The sequence below is a fragment of the Engystomops pustulosus genome, chromosome 1 (genome assembly GCF_040894005.1).
Source record: "Engystomops pustulosus chromosome 1, aEngPut4.maternal, whole genome shotgun sequence".
Classification (NCBI taxonomy): domain Eukaryota; kingdom Metazoa; phylum Chordata; class Amphibia; order Anura; family Leptodactylidae; genus Engystomops; species Engystomops pustulosus.
The window spans coordinates 251,842,260-251,861,951 of NC_092411.1; the positions used below are offsets into that span (position 1 = coordinate 251,842,260).

Below are 19,692 nucleotides of genomic sequence, written 5' to 3' on the forward strand. Positions count from 1 at the left end.
TGGCTCCCGCTAGTTTACAATAGATTGTGTTTGCTTCCTCAGAGGTGTTCAAGTATCTCTATCCTATGGAGACTAATGAGAACATTGACAGGTAGTCCCACCTAAGATATATTCCTAAGTGACATGGTCACATGATTTGTCAAAATTTGTCCCAGCTTTGGAAGCCTATCAAGAATAGGGGTCCGCTGACCAACATCCCGGCCAAGGGTATAAGCTCAACATTTTTTTTTGCCGTTCCCATAGACTTGAATGGAGAGACTCACATGCAGGCTCTCTCCATTCGTGTCTATGGGAGTTCCGAAATTCACCTTTAGTTCCAAAAGTCTATTGAAAGTCTCATATGTAAATAGCAGATTGTCAGCTGGTACCATCAATATTGTTAATATCATTATGTATATATTGACTTTGTATTGTCACCTTTATTTCCAACTGCGGTCTACTACTCCATGGATTGATTGCCAAAAGTTAGAAATATATTAACATTATATATCCTGTTGCAAAAATGCAATCTACGGTAATATTGGCCAACTTGGCTTCTTATCTTTACCAAACTTTGACCTCCAGGTTTTACTCTTTGATAATACACTACGTGTAAGTAATTTCACGTCACAATTAAAAGCTGAATCATACTTTTCACCTATGTACGGCTTGTAGAGGTGGCTCATTCTATCTTCCACTTTTAATAGATTTGGCATCAATAATAGATGCTACTTTGTCTCCAAGAGTTCCAAGTTGTCTTCACTGTCATTGCCAACTAGATCACGTCTGATGTGCAAACCTTCTTAAACTAGACAAAATTTGACAAATTTACCTACATGCCTGATGCTACTTTTGTGACACCTTTTCGGTTATCCCTTAGGTCATCAGCCTTAGGCCTCATACACAAACGTGTGCAACAAACTGTCTGCAAACTGGCTGCATGGAGGAGAGAGGGGGTGATCGCTGCTCATCACTGCTCCCCAATAGGGAGCTGAGTGGCAGCAAAAACGCACCGGAATAGAATCTGCCCTACTATCGCGGTGCAACAACATGGCTCGCCGCACAGTGCACCCCTATGGCAGCCGTGAGCTAGTTGCCGTTTTTGTGGCCAGCTCACAGCCACAGTCACCTGCATGAGGTCTTATAGATATTGCACTGAGACTAAGAATAATACCTCTGTGTATGTATTGTATATTGGAGATTTTTAACCTAAACCTTCTTGTACATCTGCAAAATATTCTCTCCTAGTCCAAGACTTTATTAGCTGAAACTATGTGATTGATTGCACATTAGATATGTAAATTCCCTGTAATTATTGATGTAGACTTTGCCCAGTAATAAAACATACAGGAAGAGAAGGAAAGTGTGTGCACCCAGTAGACATTCTGGAGACTGACAATACCAGGACAGAACTTGTAATTCTCCATGATCCACTGTCAGCCTATCTGAACACATTGGGAAACCCAGGATTTCACAGAATCTTTAGATCTTCTAGATATTAGGAAACATACGATGGAATCGGCAGTGGTAGTCTCTGGCTTCTAGTACATGATTCGGAAGAAGACTGTGACGTCCAGGTATTTCTATGTATAGTTTACTTGGATATAGATATTTATTACGAATGATATGTATATTATACTTTTATACCAATTATTTCTATAAACAATGCTCTGAAGACAGAGGTTTACAAAAACTAATACTAATAGTTTAACTATGTGACACCAGTATTGGACTGGAACCACTTGCTGGGAGTAGTGGTGATCACATGGTGCCGTTGTATCTATATACAATGGATACAGAAACTATTGAGACCCCTTTAAATTTTTCAATCTTTGTTTCATTGCAGCCAGTTGGTAAGATCAAAAAGTTATTTTTTTTTATCATTAATGTACACTGCTCCCCATATTGACAGAAAAAAAAAGAAATGCAATATCACGTGGTTATAGGTCATATTTAGTTCACCTGCTGCCCATTTCCTTCTTGAGATGGTTCTAGTCCTTCACTGGAGTCCAGTTGTATTTAATTAAACTGAATGGATTTGATTCCAGGCACAGACCTGTCTATATAAGACCTCAAAACTCACAGTCAGCACGTAAGAATCATGGGGTCTAAGGAACTGCCCAAGGAGCTCAGGGACTGAATTGTGGCTAAGCTCAGATCTAGTCAAGGTTACAAAATAATTTCTGTAGCACTTAAAGTTCCTAAGAGCACAGTGGCCTCCATAATACTTAAATGGAAAAAGTTTGGGATGACCACAACTCTTCCTTGACTTGGCCATCCAGCCAAACTAAGCAACCATGGGAGAAGAGTCTTGGTGAGAGAGGTAAGGAAGACCCCAAGATCACTGTGACTAAGCTCTAGAGATGCAGTAGGTAGATGGGAAAAAGTGCCACAAAGTCACCTATCACTGCAGCCCTCCAGTGATAGAGGGATGACTTCTACCAACTTCTCCTCAGTGCAAGACATATAAAAGCTTCATACAGTATGCAAAATGTATGAAATTCGCATGGGTGCAGAGTGTACATTTATGAGCAAAAAAAACTTTTTTGATCTTACCAATTGGCTGCAATGAAACAAAGTGTGAAAAAAATGTAAAGGAGTCTGAATACATTCCTTCCCCCCTGTATATAGGAGTTTAAGGCTGGGGCTACACCAAGACTGTGAGTAGCACAATGGCTGTCGGTAGGAGACTAAAGTGAGAATCGCTTCACATTGCTGCAGTAAAGTGTGTGTTGCTGAAGTCTTTGGACATTGAACTGTTTTTTTTTAATGTGCTGCATGCTGAAACGCAATATACCCTCCATAGAGTAACATCCAAATCTCATGTAAATTTAGTAGCAGTTGGACAAGCATTTATTCTCTAGAAATCAGTTCACTTTCGCAAAGAGAAAAATAACTTGTCCAGTGATTCTGAAGAGATCTTCCAAATGGATTCATATGGATAGGGAGATCACTGCAATTTTTTTTTTGTTGCTAAAGAACGTCTGTGTGTAACCTCAACATAAGCTGTAGTCATGTATATGAGCTTGTAACTGTATGTATATGAGCTTGTAACTTTTGGAAAATATGTCATCCATACCTGCCCAGCTGCCAGCATAGCACCTAGCCCTGCCCAACTCCACCCTAGCTGCTGCTCATAGGGAAACTATGCTGTACATAACAGCTTAGCAGATAACACTAACTTTATATTGCAGGACTATTCTGAGTAATCAATTCTTTTCAGGGACATCCTCATGATTCATGAATGAGCTGTAAAATGCACAATTACAAAAATCCTATGTCACATTCCCATGGCTGTAATATCTGTATTAAAAGATCCATGGAGGGTCAGGGGCAGAGGGCTTATAAGTCAGCTTATCTCCGTAGGAAAAGACCAGTACTATAATCAATGCATTACAGGCAGTCCCCTGGTTACATACAAGATAGGGTCTGTAGGTTTGCTCTTAAGTTAAATTTGTATGGAAGTCAGAACTGTATATTTTATCATTGTAATCCCAGCCAGAACTTTTTTGGTCACTGTGACAATTGGATTTTAAAAATGTTGGTTGTCATAAGAATCAGGAGTAACACTAAAGCTTCATTACAGACACCTGTGATAACTGTTATAGCTGATTATTGTAGACTGGGGCTAAACTACAATAAATAACCAATATCCAGAGGTCCGTTTGTAACTAGGGGTCGTATGTAAGTTGAGTGTTCTTAAGTAGGGGACCGCCTGTATACTGTAGGGGCCTGGTAGACATTATGTGCCCAGTATCTTCAAGTTATGCCTAACCTTTAAAGTTCAAACATCTTTATCGATGGTTTTTCACGAATATGGAAAACTACCAGGGGGCCAGGGTGAAAAAAATAGAACACATACTGACCCTGCTCCGGCTTCCATTACCCAAGCTGCGGTAGTTCAGCTTTTTGGGCTTGTGTCAAGCCAGGAGTTTCAAGGGGGCACGACACCCGCTTCAGCCAATAGGTGACCTATTCAGACCAGGGAACACCACATGAAATAAAGTCCCCTGGAAAACGGAAGTGACAACCAGTGGTCTGGTTCATCATTGGATGAAGTAGGTCCTGTGACAGCCCAAAACTCCTGGCCGGGTACTGTACTGATGCAGGAACCTGATGCCATAGCATTCATTTCTTTTTACATTGCCTCCTGGAAGTTTTCCATATTCTTAGAAAACCACTTTAAGTTTAGGCTTTAGTTTTGACTTGCAGTTGATACAAGGTTTGCAGCGACAGTACAGAACTTTAACAGGTATCTAAATGTGGCCTCAAGTCACATATCATGGTTGGAATTGGGTCCAGCACATATATGACATACATGTTTTGGGCCCAATATTTTTAAGTTTTAAGTAGCTGGTTCAAGCTTAAAAATACTCATACAAAATACTCTCCCCGTGTATATGATAATGGCCTTAAAGAGAACGTTTCATGAAATAGCCCTCTAATGTAGAGAGAATATATTTTTTCAGAGGTTGGCACACACGTCCCATTTATAAAGAAGAGAAAGATCTATAAGCTGCTTCCTACGCAAACAGAAGCACTAAATACTTTAAAGGAAAATAAAGTATGGAACAAAGGGCGAGCTCATATACAATTTGTGTTTATGGGTAGAAAATAACACCAATCGTTATAATAAACCTTAAAACCATCTGAAAAAGGGCAACAAATTGTTGAATGCCCAAATTTGCAAGGGGCAAATTTACCATTCGACATTATTAGCATTCGACTCAAGATGTACAAATATCACCCACCATATTATTATTATTGGCTGTATAAGGATAAAACTTTTCAAGACATTAAAAAGCTCATAATCATACTATCAAGTCATATAATCATCATACATTAACCTTGGAACAGACTGTATATTACTTACAGGGTTATGTTTTATTGTGAACTTATTATTACAGTACTGATCTTTAGTTTTGTTTCAGCGCTCTTAAGGTATCATGGGGAGTTTCTGGATATTTGTTTTGGCCTCATTTCTTCTTGCTGGATCTCTTAGAGGACATGAAAATGACCTGACGTCTGGGTGTCTCTGGGACAACATGTATTCTCTGAGTTGTACTTCAGCTGGAATCTCTGTTCTACATGATGTTGGACATGAAAGCACAAAATTATCTTCTTGGCCCCGTTCACCAAGATTACTGAAGACTATAAAACACATCAACTTGAGTAACAACATGATATCATCATTGCATATGGCAGCTTTTTACAAGTTCTTGGCTTTGGAAACGTTAAATGTTAGCAATAATTATATCTCCATGGTTTCAATGAATAATGAGCGGGGGAGACAAGATGAAATTTTGACTTCTTTACATACCCTCGTGATTGACAGGAATGGACTGACCTTTGTTCCAAAAGGTAAGAGCACCTAGCCTAATAGTAAATGTGCTTTTGGGAATGCAGGATCCTGTTATCGTGGCATTTTATCCAGCTTTGGGAACTCAACACCTAAAAGGGATTTATACAATATACGGAATATGCATTTCATATATTTTTATTTAGTTCTGTCTACTTCATATTCTTAAATGTATTTAATCGTCCAGAGGTTGTAAAGTGGTACTGTTAATGGATTACACGAATGTGTGCTCGCCGGGCCGTAATCAGTGTGAGCAGGTGGCCGGGTGCAGGAGAGAGGAGGGTTGAGCTCTCCTCACCCATCCCCTTTCCATAGAAAGACTAGCATCTTGGTCGCAGCGTGATGAGACACCGAGTGCTAACTGCACTGTGACCTGATGCCATAGACATCTATGGGGGCTGTGATCTGGCCAATCATGGCCCTCATATCCATAGTGCCTTATGTAATATGTAATGTGTAATAAACATATTATATAATGACTAACATTTTTGTCTCATGTTCCATGTTAGGCCTTGGAAAACTGAGATCTTTGCAGACTCTGGATTTATCTGCCAACCATATTGTACGGATACAGAGGGATGACTTTGCCAGCTGCACCCAGCTCCAGATCCTAGATCTAGGGGACAACAGAATTCACCAAATAGATCCGGATGCTTTTAGAGACTTAAGGAAACTGCAGGTGATTGATTTCATAAAAATGATTATATAGGTTGGACCATAATGATTATATTATAATTAAAGGAGTTGTCTGGGATACATTTTTAATTTTACTATTCAGGCGGCATGAAATAATAAACAACCTATACTTAATAGTAAAATATAATGCAATCCCAGAGAAATCCTTTAAGAATCCACTGGTCCTGACATGATTCTAATCAGAAGAGTGAAAAAAAAACTGTGTTCATTTTATAGTTAGTCTAAATGATAATGAATCCAATGACACCTATTGGACATTGTGTACATCATAACTAAGTTGTGGCCTGGGACAATATAGGCCATACAATAAGGTTGGTGAACCCCACTCTTTATGGTGGGACTGGGGTATCTATTATGTATTAGATATTTGCCAATGTTTGAGTGGCATATGTTAGGTTAAAAAGGATAAGACATGTTTAACTTCAATAGGCCCGAACCTCATGAAGATAGGGATCAGAGGTGTCTGACTGGGGCTTACACTACCCTCACAAAATTGCAAACACTCGCACTCTCAGACAGTTGGTGAAGTGTAGGGGCACTTTAAAGGAAATGCGTTATGAAAAAATCAGATGCTTAAAATCAGGTTTTAATTTTAAAGGGTAACCAGTCACAAGGATTTACCCCTCTAGACTACTAAAATGAATACTCTCAGGTAGGGTAAGAAATGTCCTTTTTGGAATCCCCCCTGGTTCCCCCCTTATGTGAAATCTCAACTATTTATCTATAAAAAAAATCCCCCAAAGTCATGGAAATATGACTCTTCTCCCCTCATTTTCACATGAGATGAGTCAAGTTTAGTGGTTGCAGAGGGAGTGTCATTACAGAAGCCATTATCTTTGGTTTTATGGTAATTAGACACATCCTTTTAGTGATTTATTAAATACTCGTAATCCCACCAGTTTAACCCTATAGATGCCTTTATAGAGCATTGCCGGGTACTCACTCAGACAATCAGCACCCTCCAGAGGTGTCGATCATTTCCATGGCAACCCTGGGGTCCGATGAAGATCATGCTGAAAGCATAATGCATGGTCTGACTAATGTAATATGCTGCAGTACATCAGTATTGCAGTATATTACACTGAACATGTGATCAAAGTCCAAATCCCACACTGGGACCAAATAAAACGGTTAAAAAGGTTGAAAAAAAGTCCTGTAATTCCTGTAATGTTAAAATACATGTGACAAAAATTTTGCTGTTAACCCCTGTGAAACTAACTTCTAAAAGCTGTTTTTTAATTCGTTGAGTGGTGTCATTTCTATAATGGGGTAAATGTACATTTTGGTGTTTTTCATAAAAATGTGAAAAATGAAAAAAAAAAGTGAAAATAGTCCCATAACATCCTATAAAAATAAAAGTATACATAAAAAACCATACCAGCATAAAACTTACATTCGGGAAAAGTTAGTTATGAAGTTATTTGGGTGTCTGACTATCTGCTTGACAATTAACCCCTAGGGGACACAGCCTATTTTGGCCTTAAGGACGCGGCCCCATTCTTCAAATCTGACCTGTGTCACTATGAGTGGTTATAGTTTTGGAACGCTATGAGATATCCAGGGGATTTTGAGATTGTTTTCTCGTGACACATTGTACTTCAAATTAGTTTAAAAATTTGGATGATATCTTTTGTGTTTAGTTATGAAAAAAAACTAAATTTGGCAAAAATTTGGAAAAATTCTTTATTTTCAACGTTCTAAATTCTCTACTTTTGATGCAGATAGTCATAGCTCCCAAATAAATTCATAACTTACATTTCCCAAATGTCTGCTTTATGTTGGCATGGTTTTTTAAGATTCCACATATTTTACTAGAATGTTATGAGGCTCAGAATTTAGGTATCATTTTTCAAATTTTTTGTAAAATCACCAAAACCTGTATTTAGATGGACCTGCTCAACTTCTAATTGACACTGAGAGGCCTAAATAATAGTGGGACTCGTAAAATACCCCATTGTGGAAACTACACACCTCAACGTATGAAAAACCACTTTTAAGAAGTTTGTTAACGCTTTACGTGTTTTATAGGGGTTAAAACAAAATGGAGGTGCAGTCTGCAAATTGTAATATTTTTTCACAATACACTCATTTTGGGTGGAAAATTAAACATTTACAATGGATTAAATGAATAAAGGCTCCACAAAGTTTGTTACCCAATCTCTCCCGAGTACACGGATACTCTATATGTGGTGGTAACCTGCTGTATGGGCGCACGGCCGGGCATAGAAAGGAAGGAGGCGCCATCCAGATCAGATTTGCTATGTCACATTGTACAGGCTATAATTTTTTTCTTTTTTTAATGTGGACCTATAGGGGCTTATTTCTATTGCCACATGAGATGCACTTTTCTGGTACGTAATTTGGGGGAATCTATAGGCTAATTGGTGAGATTTTATTAACTCTTTGTTGGTGGAGGAAATGAAAATCATCACTTTTCAGGAAGATTTTTATGGGGTTTTTTTTTTTGGCTGTTTACCATACCATAAAAATAGTATATTATTTTTATTCTATGGGTCGCCACGATTACAAAAAGACCTCATTTATATAGATTTTTTATTTTTTTCCCATTTTTAGTGCATAAAAAGTAATTTGGCAAAAATGTTGTTACTTTTAGCATCACCGTCTTTCATATGCATAATTTTTTTATTTTTCGCCTCACAAATCTGTTTAAGGGCTTATTTTTTGCGAGAAGGATTTTTCTTTTTAGTGGTCTTATTTTAGAGTGCATAACATTTTTTAAATCCCTTTTTAGAGCATTTTTATAGGGTATTAATTGAAAATGATCTTTTTTCTGGAGCTTTTTTTTGTTTTGTTTTTTACGGGGTTAACTTTGCGGATCTAATAACGATTCTGCTTTATTATGCAGACTGTTACGGACGCAGGGATACCAAATATGTGGGGGTTTTGTGTATTTTATTCAATTGTACTGAATAAAAACCAATTTGGAGAAAATCTTGTTCATTTTAGCATCATCATCTTTTCATATGCATAACTTTTTTATTTTTCGGCTGACAAATCTAGTTAGGGGCTTATTTTTTGAGAGAAGAGTTGTTCTTTTTAGTGGGCTTATTTTGGAGTGCATAACATTTTTTAAATTACTTTTTAGAGCATTTTTTTATAGGGTATTAATTAAAAATTATCTTTTTTCGGAACGTTTTTGCGTTTTTTTTCTACGGCGTGTACCGTGCGGGTCCAGTAACAATTCTGTTTTATTATACAGATTGTTACGGACGCGGCAATACCAAATATGCAGGGTTTTTTGTGTTTTTGTGTTTTTTATACTTTATTAAGTGTTTTTATGGGAAAGTGACATATTAGGGGCTTATATTTTTATGTATTTATTTTTTATTTATTATAATGTGTAGTGTTAAGTGTTTTTGCATATTTTTACTTATACATACTTGAACTTGAACCAGTGATGCTCTGATCACTGGTTTAAGATCAATACACTGCTCTCCAAAATCCATTTTTTATTTGTAGAGCAGTGTAAACTGTCTGAGCAAGCTTGCGCATGCTCAGACAGTTTACAGTCAGACCCGGAAGGGGTCTGACTGCCATGGAGACCGGGCAGCTCCGGGGCACATGCCAGTCCTCGGAGCTGCCCAGAAGTGGATCGGATCCCCCGGTAAGCGGCACGGGGGATCCGATCCACAGCGCAAACACCCTTACACGCCGCGGTCATGTTTGACCGCGGTGTGTAAGGGGTTAACACCCGTGATCGGAGCCGGCTCCGATCGCGGGTGTTAGCGCAGGCTGTCAGCTGTACTAGACAGCTGACAGCCGCTGCTTCTGGTACCGGCTCCGTTCGTGAGCCGGTGCCAGAAGCAGGACGTTATAGAACGTCCCCGTGCGCTAAGCATCTAGCCCCGGGGACGTAGTATAACGTCCTGGTGCGCCTAGGGGTTAAAGAATTTAGAACTTTGAAAATGGAGAATTTAAGTTTTTGCCAAATTTTCATTTTTTTCATAACTAAACGCAAAAGATATCATCCATAATTTTAAACTCATTTGAAGTACAATGTGTGATGAGAAACCAATCTCAAAATCACCTGGATATGTTAAAGTGTTCCAAATTTAGAACCATTTAGAGCAAAGAAATCTGTAAAGTAGCTTAGTCTTTAAGGGGTTAATAAAGTCTATTAAATAAGTCCACACAACAATACCCTCTCACACAATATTAAAAAGTATCTCAAATGACAGTAACGCCTTCAAAGTCTGATAGGATGGGTGTGGGGTGGCCACATTAAGTACTAAAAGATTTTGACCAACGGTGTACCTCGATCACGGCCTAGTGACTGGCTGAGGGAAACTGCGCATGGGCAGTGAGACAGTTAAGACGTGACTCCTCTATACCATTCACTAAACCTTTCGGAACAAGACTACGGTAGACTACATGGTGATTTCCTTGAAAAGGTACAATGACGTAGTCAGAAGGGAGGGGGATGAGGCCGCACTGAGAGAGTCTTACTGCATGACAATATGACTCGTGGATAGATAAAGACACATGACACCCACATGACTCAAGTAGCCAGGTGCATTTTTAAACTTCTTTTTATGAAGAATCTTAGGGATCAGTGTTAAAATTGCTACATGTGACAGGTTCCCCTTAAACCAATAGATGATACCTTTTTACTATGGAAACAGGCCCGGCACTAGCTCCTAATATCTCCTACTACTACAACAACCTGATTGGTTGTATGCTGATATAAAATCTGATGAATTGTGAAATAAATAGAGTTAAATATGCATTTAAATATCCTTACTATAGAATGTATTTGTATTTTTCAGGTTTTAAGACTCAGCAACAATGCATTGGTCAGTATTTCTCCTCTGGTCTTCCTGTACAATCATGTCTTGAGGGCCAACATCAATTTATCATACAATCCCTGGGCTTGTGACTGTAGGATTCTGCCTTTGAAGCATTTACTTACTTCTCTGCCAGTGGATATGAAGAAAGAGTGGAACGTTACATGCAAGTCACCTCTCCCCAGAGCAGGACGTCCTCTGCTTTCCATAGACCACATTAATGGATCATGTGAATCCCCTATGCACAAATATATCAATGCTAGAAATATTGTAGTTAACAAAAGGGAAGATACATATTTGCCCTGTGACATCAAAGACATAAGTGGTAAGTATTTATTTAAATATTACCATTTATAATGAAAAAAATTGCATGCCTAAGTCTTCTGCATTGATATTATATAGTATAACAATACACAAAGGTACAGAATTTAAAGGAAATTTACCATTAAAAATCCAGCATTATAAAACAGGGACATTACTCATAGATCCAGGCACTGTGACTGTGGTAATCTTATTATATTTGTTATCCATGGCCTCCTTCTAAAATCAACTTCATATGCTGTTTCATTGTGGAAGGAGCAATCCCCCTCACACTGTGTGAGGTTACATCAGACACATGGAGGAAGGAAATGCTGAGGGGGAAGGGTCAGGACAGTGCAAAAGTATTTGAAGCTTCAGTACCAAGGGGCTCTGTTAACAAACACAGGAGCTTTCAGGCTTGTTAGCATAATTAAAAAAAAATCTCCCAAATAAGGCTGGGATAAAATCATGTTTTTTTTTACACATTTAGTGTACACCAGGAAAGCTCTCAGCTTATACACTAAATTTGTCCATTCACTGTCAGGCGGAGGCATGCTTTTTGCCTCTGACTGCTCTTATATGTGCAGTCTGCCCAAAATAAAGGAGGCCATAACAACCTATAGGGGTGGGCATCTGTTTGGCATCCATCTCTGGCCTCTGCTGAGAGTACACTCTGGGAGGACCCCAGTGATGTTACTGCCCATATAAGGACCGTTATGAATATTGGAAGAAGCCAATAACTTCCTGATGCTTATATTCACTCATCCAACAGCTTTCAGTGGGGGAAGTCGAATTGGAGGACATATCCTTCTATATGAACATACAGTAGGATGCATTTCAGCCCGCCTTTGTAAGGATACATTTGATATCCTACCAATATTTCCTTGAAATAGAGGGCTAAAAACACAATGTGAATCCAGCTTAAGGAACATAAAATGAGTCACCTGGTGATTGTCCTGGATCTTGGTTCAGAGTGCCATTAGAAAACCTTTCATTGTATCAGAAGAAACTTCCACCGGCCAGGAATGTTGATAACAGTAGGTTATGCCCACCCTTGTAATAAGCCCTGATTCAGCCAGTATGGAAGCCATCATATAGCTCTTAGTCCTGGCTTGGAGAGGGGGATCCCCTATAGGGGGTCCACTCCATGATTTCCTTGTGTCCCAATTTGGATTATGTATTGGGGCTTTCCTCACCGTACCACCCTTTTAATGATTTTTAAGCAACTTATTGCAAAGATTATTGAGAAGAGGAAATATATCTTACTACAGTCCTGGTTACATATTTCACAGAAAATATGTGATGTAGATTTAATTCAAGAATTTTTGTTTTACAGGGAACAAGAAAACATTTTGGTGGACTCCACAAGGTGTCATACCAGGAGAACCCTCAATAGCAAACCATTACATCGACAAAATGAACAACTTCATACTATCAGAGCATGGCCGTTTTCGTGAGGGACTTTATATCTGCATTGCGGACATGGAAAGGGTTGTGTACCAGGTACATTTCCAGGCAGATATAGAGAAGCCTTTAATAAGGAAGCCACGTGATGTGCAACAGCTTAATACCAGAGTACGAACGGATCAAGAGCTTGCTCTAGCAGTTTCCCTCTCCGTAGTCGTCACTTTTGTATGTGCGTTTTTACTGGGTGTCTTCCTTCGACCGTGCCTGGAAAAGTTATTGAGAAGGATATGCAAACCCAACTCAGAGAAAAATACCTCTGATGAGGTGTATGACAATGAAGCTTTTTCTGAGGAAAACATATCAACAAGGAATTCCTCAAATAGACTGGGGAGTAGTTTGCCAGTCCATGTCACTAAGGACAACTCTTCTGAAAGTGATATGGGCTATGAAGAATCCAACACTGAATATGTTAATGTCACATATAATGAAAGAGAAATCTACTATAATGATGAGCAAGCCCCTACACATATTGAACTTCAAGAGAGAAGCAACATTTATGATGCAGTTGAGGCTGATTCTCCTATTCCAGAGACTTCACACTTGCCCAATACAAAGAGAGTAACATGGGCAAGCGATGAAAAGGATAGTCCTAAAATAAACCTTAAACATGCAATTGCATTGCTTAAGCCTATTAATATAGTACCAATAACTGAAATGGGAAGTACTGATGACCATGATCAAAGCATTAGTGTCTCTGGAACGAAAAACGAACAAGATTATTCAAATGTGGTCATCCCTGAGAAAAATAGGGGGAGTTTTTCAGAAACGTCTTCTGATGGATCAGAGTTTTGGGATGCAGAGGATCTTCTTTCTGACGAAGACATTGTAATAAATGATGTTTCTACACAGCAAGTAGAATCAGCCAATAACGGGTCCAATAGGTTAGTTGAAGATGACAGCTCAGAAGAGGATGCTATAATCAATACAAGAGCAAATAGAGACCATGACAGCCCTAAAGTCAATCTAAAACATGCAATATCTCTATTACAACCTATTAATATAACTGTTCCACAGTTTACAGAGTATGACATAGTAAAGAGTCCTACACAGAAGCAAATATTTCCAATTCCTTTGCCAAGATCTTTCAAATCCAGGAATGAAAATATTAATAATGAAGACATCATATTGTCTAGAGTTCCAGAAAATCAACTTAAGACATCATTAGATGAATCACAAAGTAAGGCGAGTTATCACAGCAGTTCATCAGATGATGGGTCCATTGATTTTGATTACAGTTCAGATGAGGGGGTTACATTGAAACCTGATTTGCTGCCGACAAAGAGAGCATCAAGAAAAACCAAAGATGATGCTAACCCTACAGTGAACCTTCGACAACTTATTTCTCTTCTCAAACCTATTAAAATCATTGCTGAATCATCAACAGAAGAAGAACATATTCCTCAATATCATTACCAAGAGCCTAAATATTCATTCATTAGACCAACATTAGAAAGCCAAAAGACATTTTCTGACAGTAGTTCATCAGAGGATGAATCAAAGGAGAATGGAGAGGATCACAGTTTGGGTAAAGGGAGTATGTTCCCATCTCTTGTTATCACAAAGAGACCATGGGAAAGAAAGGAAACCACTACTCCCACAGTGAACCTGCAACATGTAATGTCTCTTTTTAAACCTATTAGTATCACAATTGCTGAACCCACAGTTATTGAACAAGTAAAGAGACCTTCAGAAATGGAGTTCTTACCAACCAATGTATCTAGATATCCAGAGCGCAAAAGTATAGATGATCTAGAATCAGAAAAGGAACCGTACAAAAAGATAAATGACAGCTGCTCATCAGATGAAGGGTCAGAATTTGATTACAATGACAGTTCCGATGAGGACCGTCAGCTTAATTCTGGCTTACCTCCAACACAGATACCATCATGGACAAACAACAAAGCCACAAGCCCTACAGTGAACCTTCAACAAATTATTTCTCTTCTTAAACCAATTAACATTGTAGCTCAAGAACCTGTACCATCCACAAGACCAACTTATAGTATGGAAGGAAAACAAATGTCCTCTGATAGCAGTAGTAGTTCCTCAGACGATGAATCAGTGGACAATCATGGTTCAGATGAGGGAACTATCATTCCTACTGTTGTGCCTACGAAACAAGAAACTTGGGCAAAGCCACAAACAGCTAGCCCTACAGTGAACCTTAAATATGTAATGTCTCTTATAAAACCTATTAATGTCACATTTCAAGATTCTTCAAAGACTGAAGAAGTTACAAGACCTTCACAAACACTATTTTTCCCAGGTAGTATACCCAGATATCCAGACCACAGAATGGAAGATGATATAATTACTATTGCCCCTGTAACTGGTGGAGAAGCAAAGAATATGTTGTATGAAAGCAGTTCATCAGATCTTACCGATGAGGACAGCTCAGATGATGATGTTAAGGGGATTCCACAGATGCCTCAAAATCACCAAGCATCATTCATAACCAACATTGATACTAGACCTACCGTGAACCTTCAACAAGTTATTTCTTTTCTCAAACCTATAAAAATAATAGCTCCAGAGTATGAAATCAGATTGGAAGAAAGAGACAGTCTTCTTAAACCATTACCGGAACCTGAAAATTGGTCCCCCAATCCAAAATATGAAACTAGTTTTATATCATCAAGACCAACAAATGATTTGGAAAGTAAGCAGATGTCTTCTAACAGCAGCTCGTCAGACGATGAATCAAAGAAGGATTACAGTTCAGATGAAGTAAATATAAAACCTCCTTTTGTGCTTATAAAACATCAAAAAGTTAGCCCTACAATAAACCTTCAACAAATTATTTCTCTCATTAAACCAATTAACATCATAGCTCCAGAACCTGTACTATCCACAAGACCAGCTTATAGCATGGAAGATAAACAGGTGTCTCCTGATAGTAGCAGTTCATCAGACAATGAATCAATGGAGGATGACAATTCAGATGATGGAACTATAAGTCCGACTGTTGTGCTGACAAAACAAGAAACGTGGGCAAGGCCACAAATATCTAGCCCTACAGTGAACCTTAAATATGTAATGTCTCTTATAAAACCTATTAATGTCACATTTACAGATTCTGCAAAGATTGACCAAGTTAAAAGACCTATGCAGTTTTTCCCAGGTAGTATACCCAGGTATCCAGACCACAGAATGGAAGATTCAGAAAATCTGTGTCATTACCAAGATATAAAACTATCTGGAGAACCAAAATATAAGGCACCTAATAAATATGGAAGTGATAGTACAATTAGTACTTCCCCTTTAACTGGTGGAGAAGCAAAGAAAACATTGAATGACAGCAGTTCAGACAATAATACTGATGAGGACAACTCAGATGATGAGGTTAAGTGGATTCCACAAGTGCCTCAACAAAACCAAGCAACATTACCAGGCAACATTGATACTAGACCTACTGTGAACCTTCAACAAGTCATTTCTCTTTTCAAACCTATAAACATCATAGCTCCTGAGAATGAAATCAGATTGGAGGAAAGAGACAATCTTCTTATACCATTACTAGAACATGAAAATTGGTCAACCAATTCAAAATATGAAACAAACGACATGGAAAGTAAGCAGATATCTACTGACAGCAGTTCCTCAGATGATGAAGCAAATAAAGATTACAGTTCAAATGAACTGCTTACAAAACATCAAAAAGTTAGCCCGACAGTGAACCTTCAGCAAATTATTTCTCTTCTTAAACCAATTAAAATCATAGCTCCAGAACCAGTACTATTCCCAAGACCAACTTATACTATGGAAGGGAAACAGATGTCTTCTGATAGTTGTAGTTCCTCCGATGATGAATCAGTGGAGGATAACGGTTCAGGTAAGGGACCTATAATTACTTCTGTACTAACAAAACAAGAAACCTGGGTAAAGCCTCAAACAGTTAGCCCTACAGTGAACCTTAGGCATGTAATGTCTTTAATAAAACCTGTTATTATCACGTTCCCAGAATCTCCAAAGATCGACCTGGTAGAGAGACCTTCACAAACACAGTTCTTCCCTGACAGTACATCTAGGTATCCACAGCACACTATTGAAGATATAACAAATAAACCATACAATGAAAATCAGGGCTACAGGGATTCTATAACAACGAATCCTGGCTTGCTTTTAACACATCAGCCATCATGGAAAGGAAAAGGAGAAGAAAGCCACAAGGTGGATCTTCAGAAAGTCATGTCTTTGTTAAAACCAATCAATATCCTAGCTCCAGACTACTCAGTATCGGAACCAACTGGAAGTCCTTCACAAGAACAGTTTTTCCCAGCTAGTAATACAAGTAATGAAGCTGGAGATGATAGCAGTTCATCAGACAGTGATTCAAAAGATGAGGATCACAGCTCAGATGAAGGAAGCATCAAAAGTTATGATTTACCTATAACACAACAATCATCATGGATAGGAAATGAAAGCCCCAGGGTGAATCTTCAAAAAGTCATGTCTTTGTTAAAACCAATTAATATCCTTGCACCAGACCATTCAGTAAAAGACCTAGTTGGAAGTCCTTCACAAGATGAGCTTTCCCCAGCTGGTAGTACATATGATGTTGGAGATGTTTTAGTATCCACAGCACTACCGAATGATAATAAAGAAATGCACACTTTTTATGATAGTAGTTCATCAGAAGATGAACCAGAAAAAGATGAGGATCACAGTTCAGATGAAGGAAGTATCACAAGCTATGACTTACTTCCAACAGGCCAAATACCATGGACAACACAAGAAATTGAAAGCCCCAAGGTAAATCTTCAAAAAGCTATTTCTCTCTTGAAGCCTATATCGATCGTAGCTCCAGGCCATTTGAGGAATCAAACAGTTGGAAGTCCTTTAGAAGAAGAGTTTTTCCCAGCTGGTAGTACATACTCTGAAGCCCAAGACTCTTTGTCACCCACTGGACTCCCAAATGACAGTAGCTCATCAGGAGATGAATCAAAGGAGAATGGGGACCATGATTCAGATGAAGGAAGTATTGGTAGTGACTTAGCTATATTAGATGATATACGATGGATACCCAAAGAAGATATAAGCCCAACTTTGAACTTGAAACATGTCATGTCTCTTTTTAAACCTATTCGTTTTATAATTCCAGACTATAAATCAAGTGAAACAATGCAAAGTCCTGCACAAATGCAGTTTGTTCCAAGTGAATTGCCAAGAAAGCCGGAATATAAAGCAGAAGATACCTTACAAAGATGGTATGACAGCAGTTCATCGGATGATGACTTAAAGGACGACCACAGTTCAGTTAAAGGGAATGTAATGCCTTTTGTACCTATAAAAAATCCAGAAACATGGACAAGTAAGGAAGTCACTAGGCCTTCATTCAACCTTAGACACGCCATGTCTTTAGTAAAACCTATTAATATTGTATCTTCAGAGTCAACAACTGATCTTAAGATGTACTATCCACATAATCATCAGTATATGAAAGAGAATGAAAAAGTTGAAAATCAACCACAATATCCAAATTATGAACAATATCATGTGGAAGTTATTACCAGACCCATAAAACATAAAGATACCCTATATGATGGCACTTCATCTGATGATGGTTCAGATAGAGAAGATGATAACAGGTCACATGTGAGTGATCGGAAGGACTCTGAGAACGTTATATGGACAAGCATAGAAAATGATAGCACAACAGTTAACCTTGAATCTATGATCTCTCTGGTAAAACCTATCAATATCAAAGCTCCAGACAGCACTGTAACTGAAGCATTACGCCGTTTTAAGGAAAAGTATAATATCCAAGTACGTGAACATCAAAGGGGAAACCAGTTACAGGATACAACATTTGAAGATCCTTATTTAGATAAACTCCATAGTCCCAAGACCAATCGAGAAGATGAACCAAAGCAATTTGTTTATGAGATGGGTCTGGATTCAGATCCCAGTAAGGGGATTACAAAATTGTTAGCATGGAATTATGATGAAGATTCTAACCCTAATGTAAACCTGAAACATACAATGTCTCTCATAAAACCCATTAATATCATAGCACCAGATTCCTCTTCCACAGTGACTATGAAAAGTCCTGAGCAGAAACCAAAAGATAAATTGGAAGATACAGAGACATACCAACAACACCATGATCAATACCAGAGATTTTATAAAGACATTCCTACAAAACAAATACATAAAACAAGTTTTAAAGACCCTAATAGTTCTAGTTCAGAAATAGCTAATGCTTCCTACAGCAGGTCTCCTGAGAATGAAAAAAGTCGGCCCTCATACAGGGGTGATATAATAAGTTCTGCTCCTTTTACATTAAAGCAGGCAAGTCCGGCAAGCAATGACAGCACAAGCCACAGACTAAACCTCAAACATGTAATATCCCTAGTGAAACCTATTAGCATTGTAGTTCCAGACTCTACATTGACTGATACTTTAGAGATTCCCACAAAAACATTACTATCAGATCGACTGTCACATAATACAATTTCTGAATACTACACAGATACCCTTCATGATAGCTCCTCAAATGATGGCTCATTCTTTAGCTTTAGTCAATCCGATGACCCCGAAACCATAGATGCTGCCAAAGTAAAGGAGGGAGGACTCATAGGAAAGATTAACAAAGATAAAGTTTCAGAGGGTCATCAAAACATAACAGCCAAAAGCGATGAAGGACTTAAAGACTTTGCCGAAGGTGGATATGAATTGAATAAAACTAAGGATGTTCTACATTGGTTAAATACCAATACAAATGATGAACCATTACTTCCAGCCAGTAAAGCCCTTACTACACAAAAACCTGAGCAAGAACTTGTCTTAGACCTAAACAAACATGAATGGACAACAAGAACTATTACAAGAAAAGAACCCTTGACGGTGCCCAGTTATGAATCTCAAACATCTGGGAACACAACTTATTTATTACCAGATTTTGGTGAAACTAGCACAGATGCAGGTTATAAAGAGGACTCTTCACCTCAATGGGATGTAATAATACAAAAGGTGGATTCGCCCACGGTGAACCAATCTGCGCCAAAGCATCATGGTAATTACCATACAAATAAGAGAAGGGTTTTTGATGCATTTTCAGACTCCATGAAAGAGGAACCAGTCTAG

General features: G+C 38.4%; 1 protein-coding gene across 1 annotated transcript; it reads left to right on the forward strand.

The window, feature by feature from the left end:
• The first annotated feature begins 1,370 nt into the window (after positions 1 to 1,370).
• LRRC66 (leucine rich repeat containing 66) lies at positions 1,371 to 19,692 on the forward strand. Its single transcript, XM_072144946.1, has 5 exons — positions 1,371 to 1,556; positions 4,911 to 5,340; positions 5,848 to 6,017; positions 10,822 to 11,164; positions 12,476 to 19,692. Exons 2-5 carry the CDS (start codon positions 4,926 to 4,928, stop codon positions 19,690 to 19,692), a joined length of 8,145 nt encoding a protein of 2,714 aa, XP_072001047.1. The 5' UTR covers positions 1,371 to 1,556; positions 4,911 to 4,925.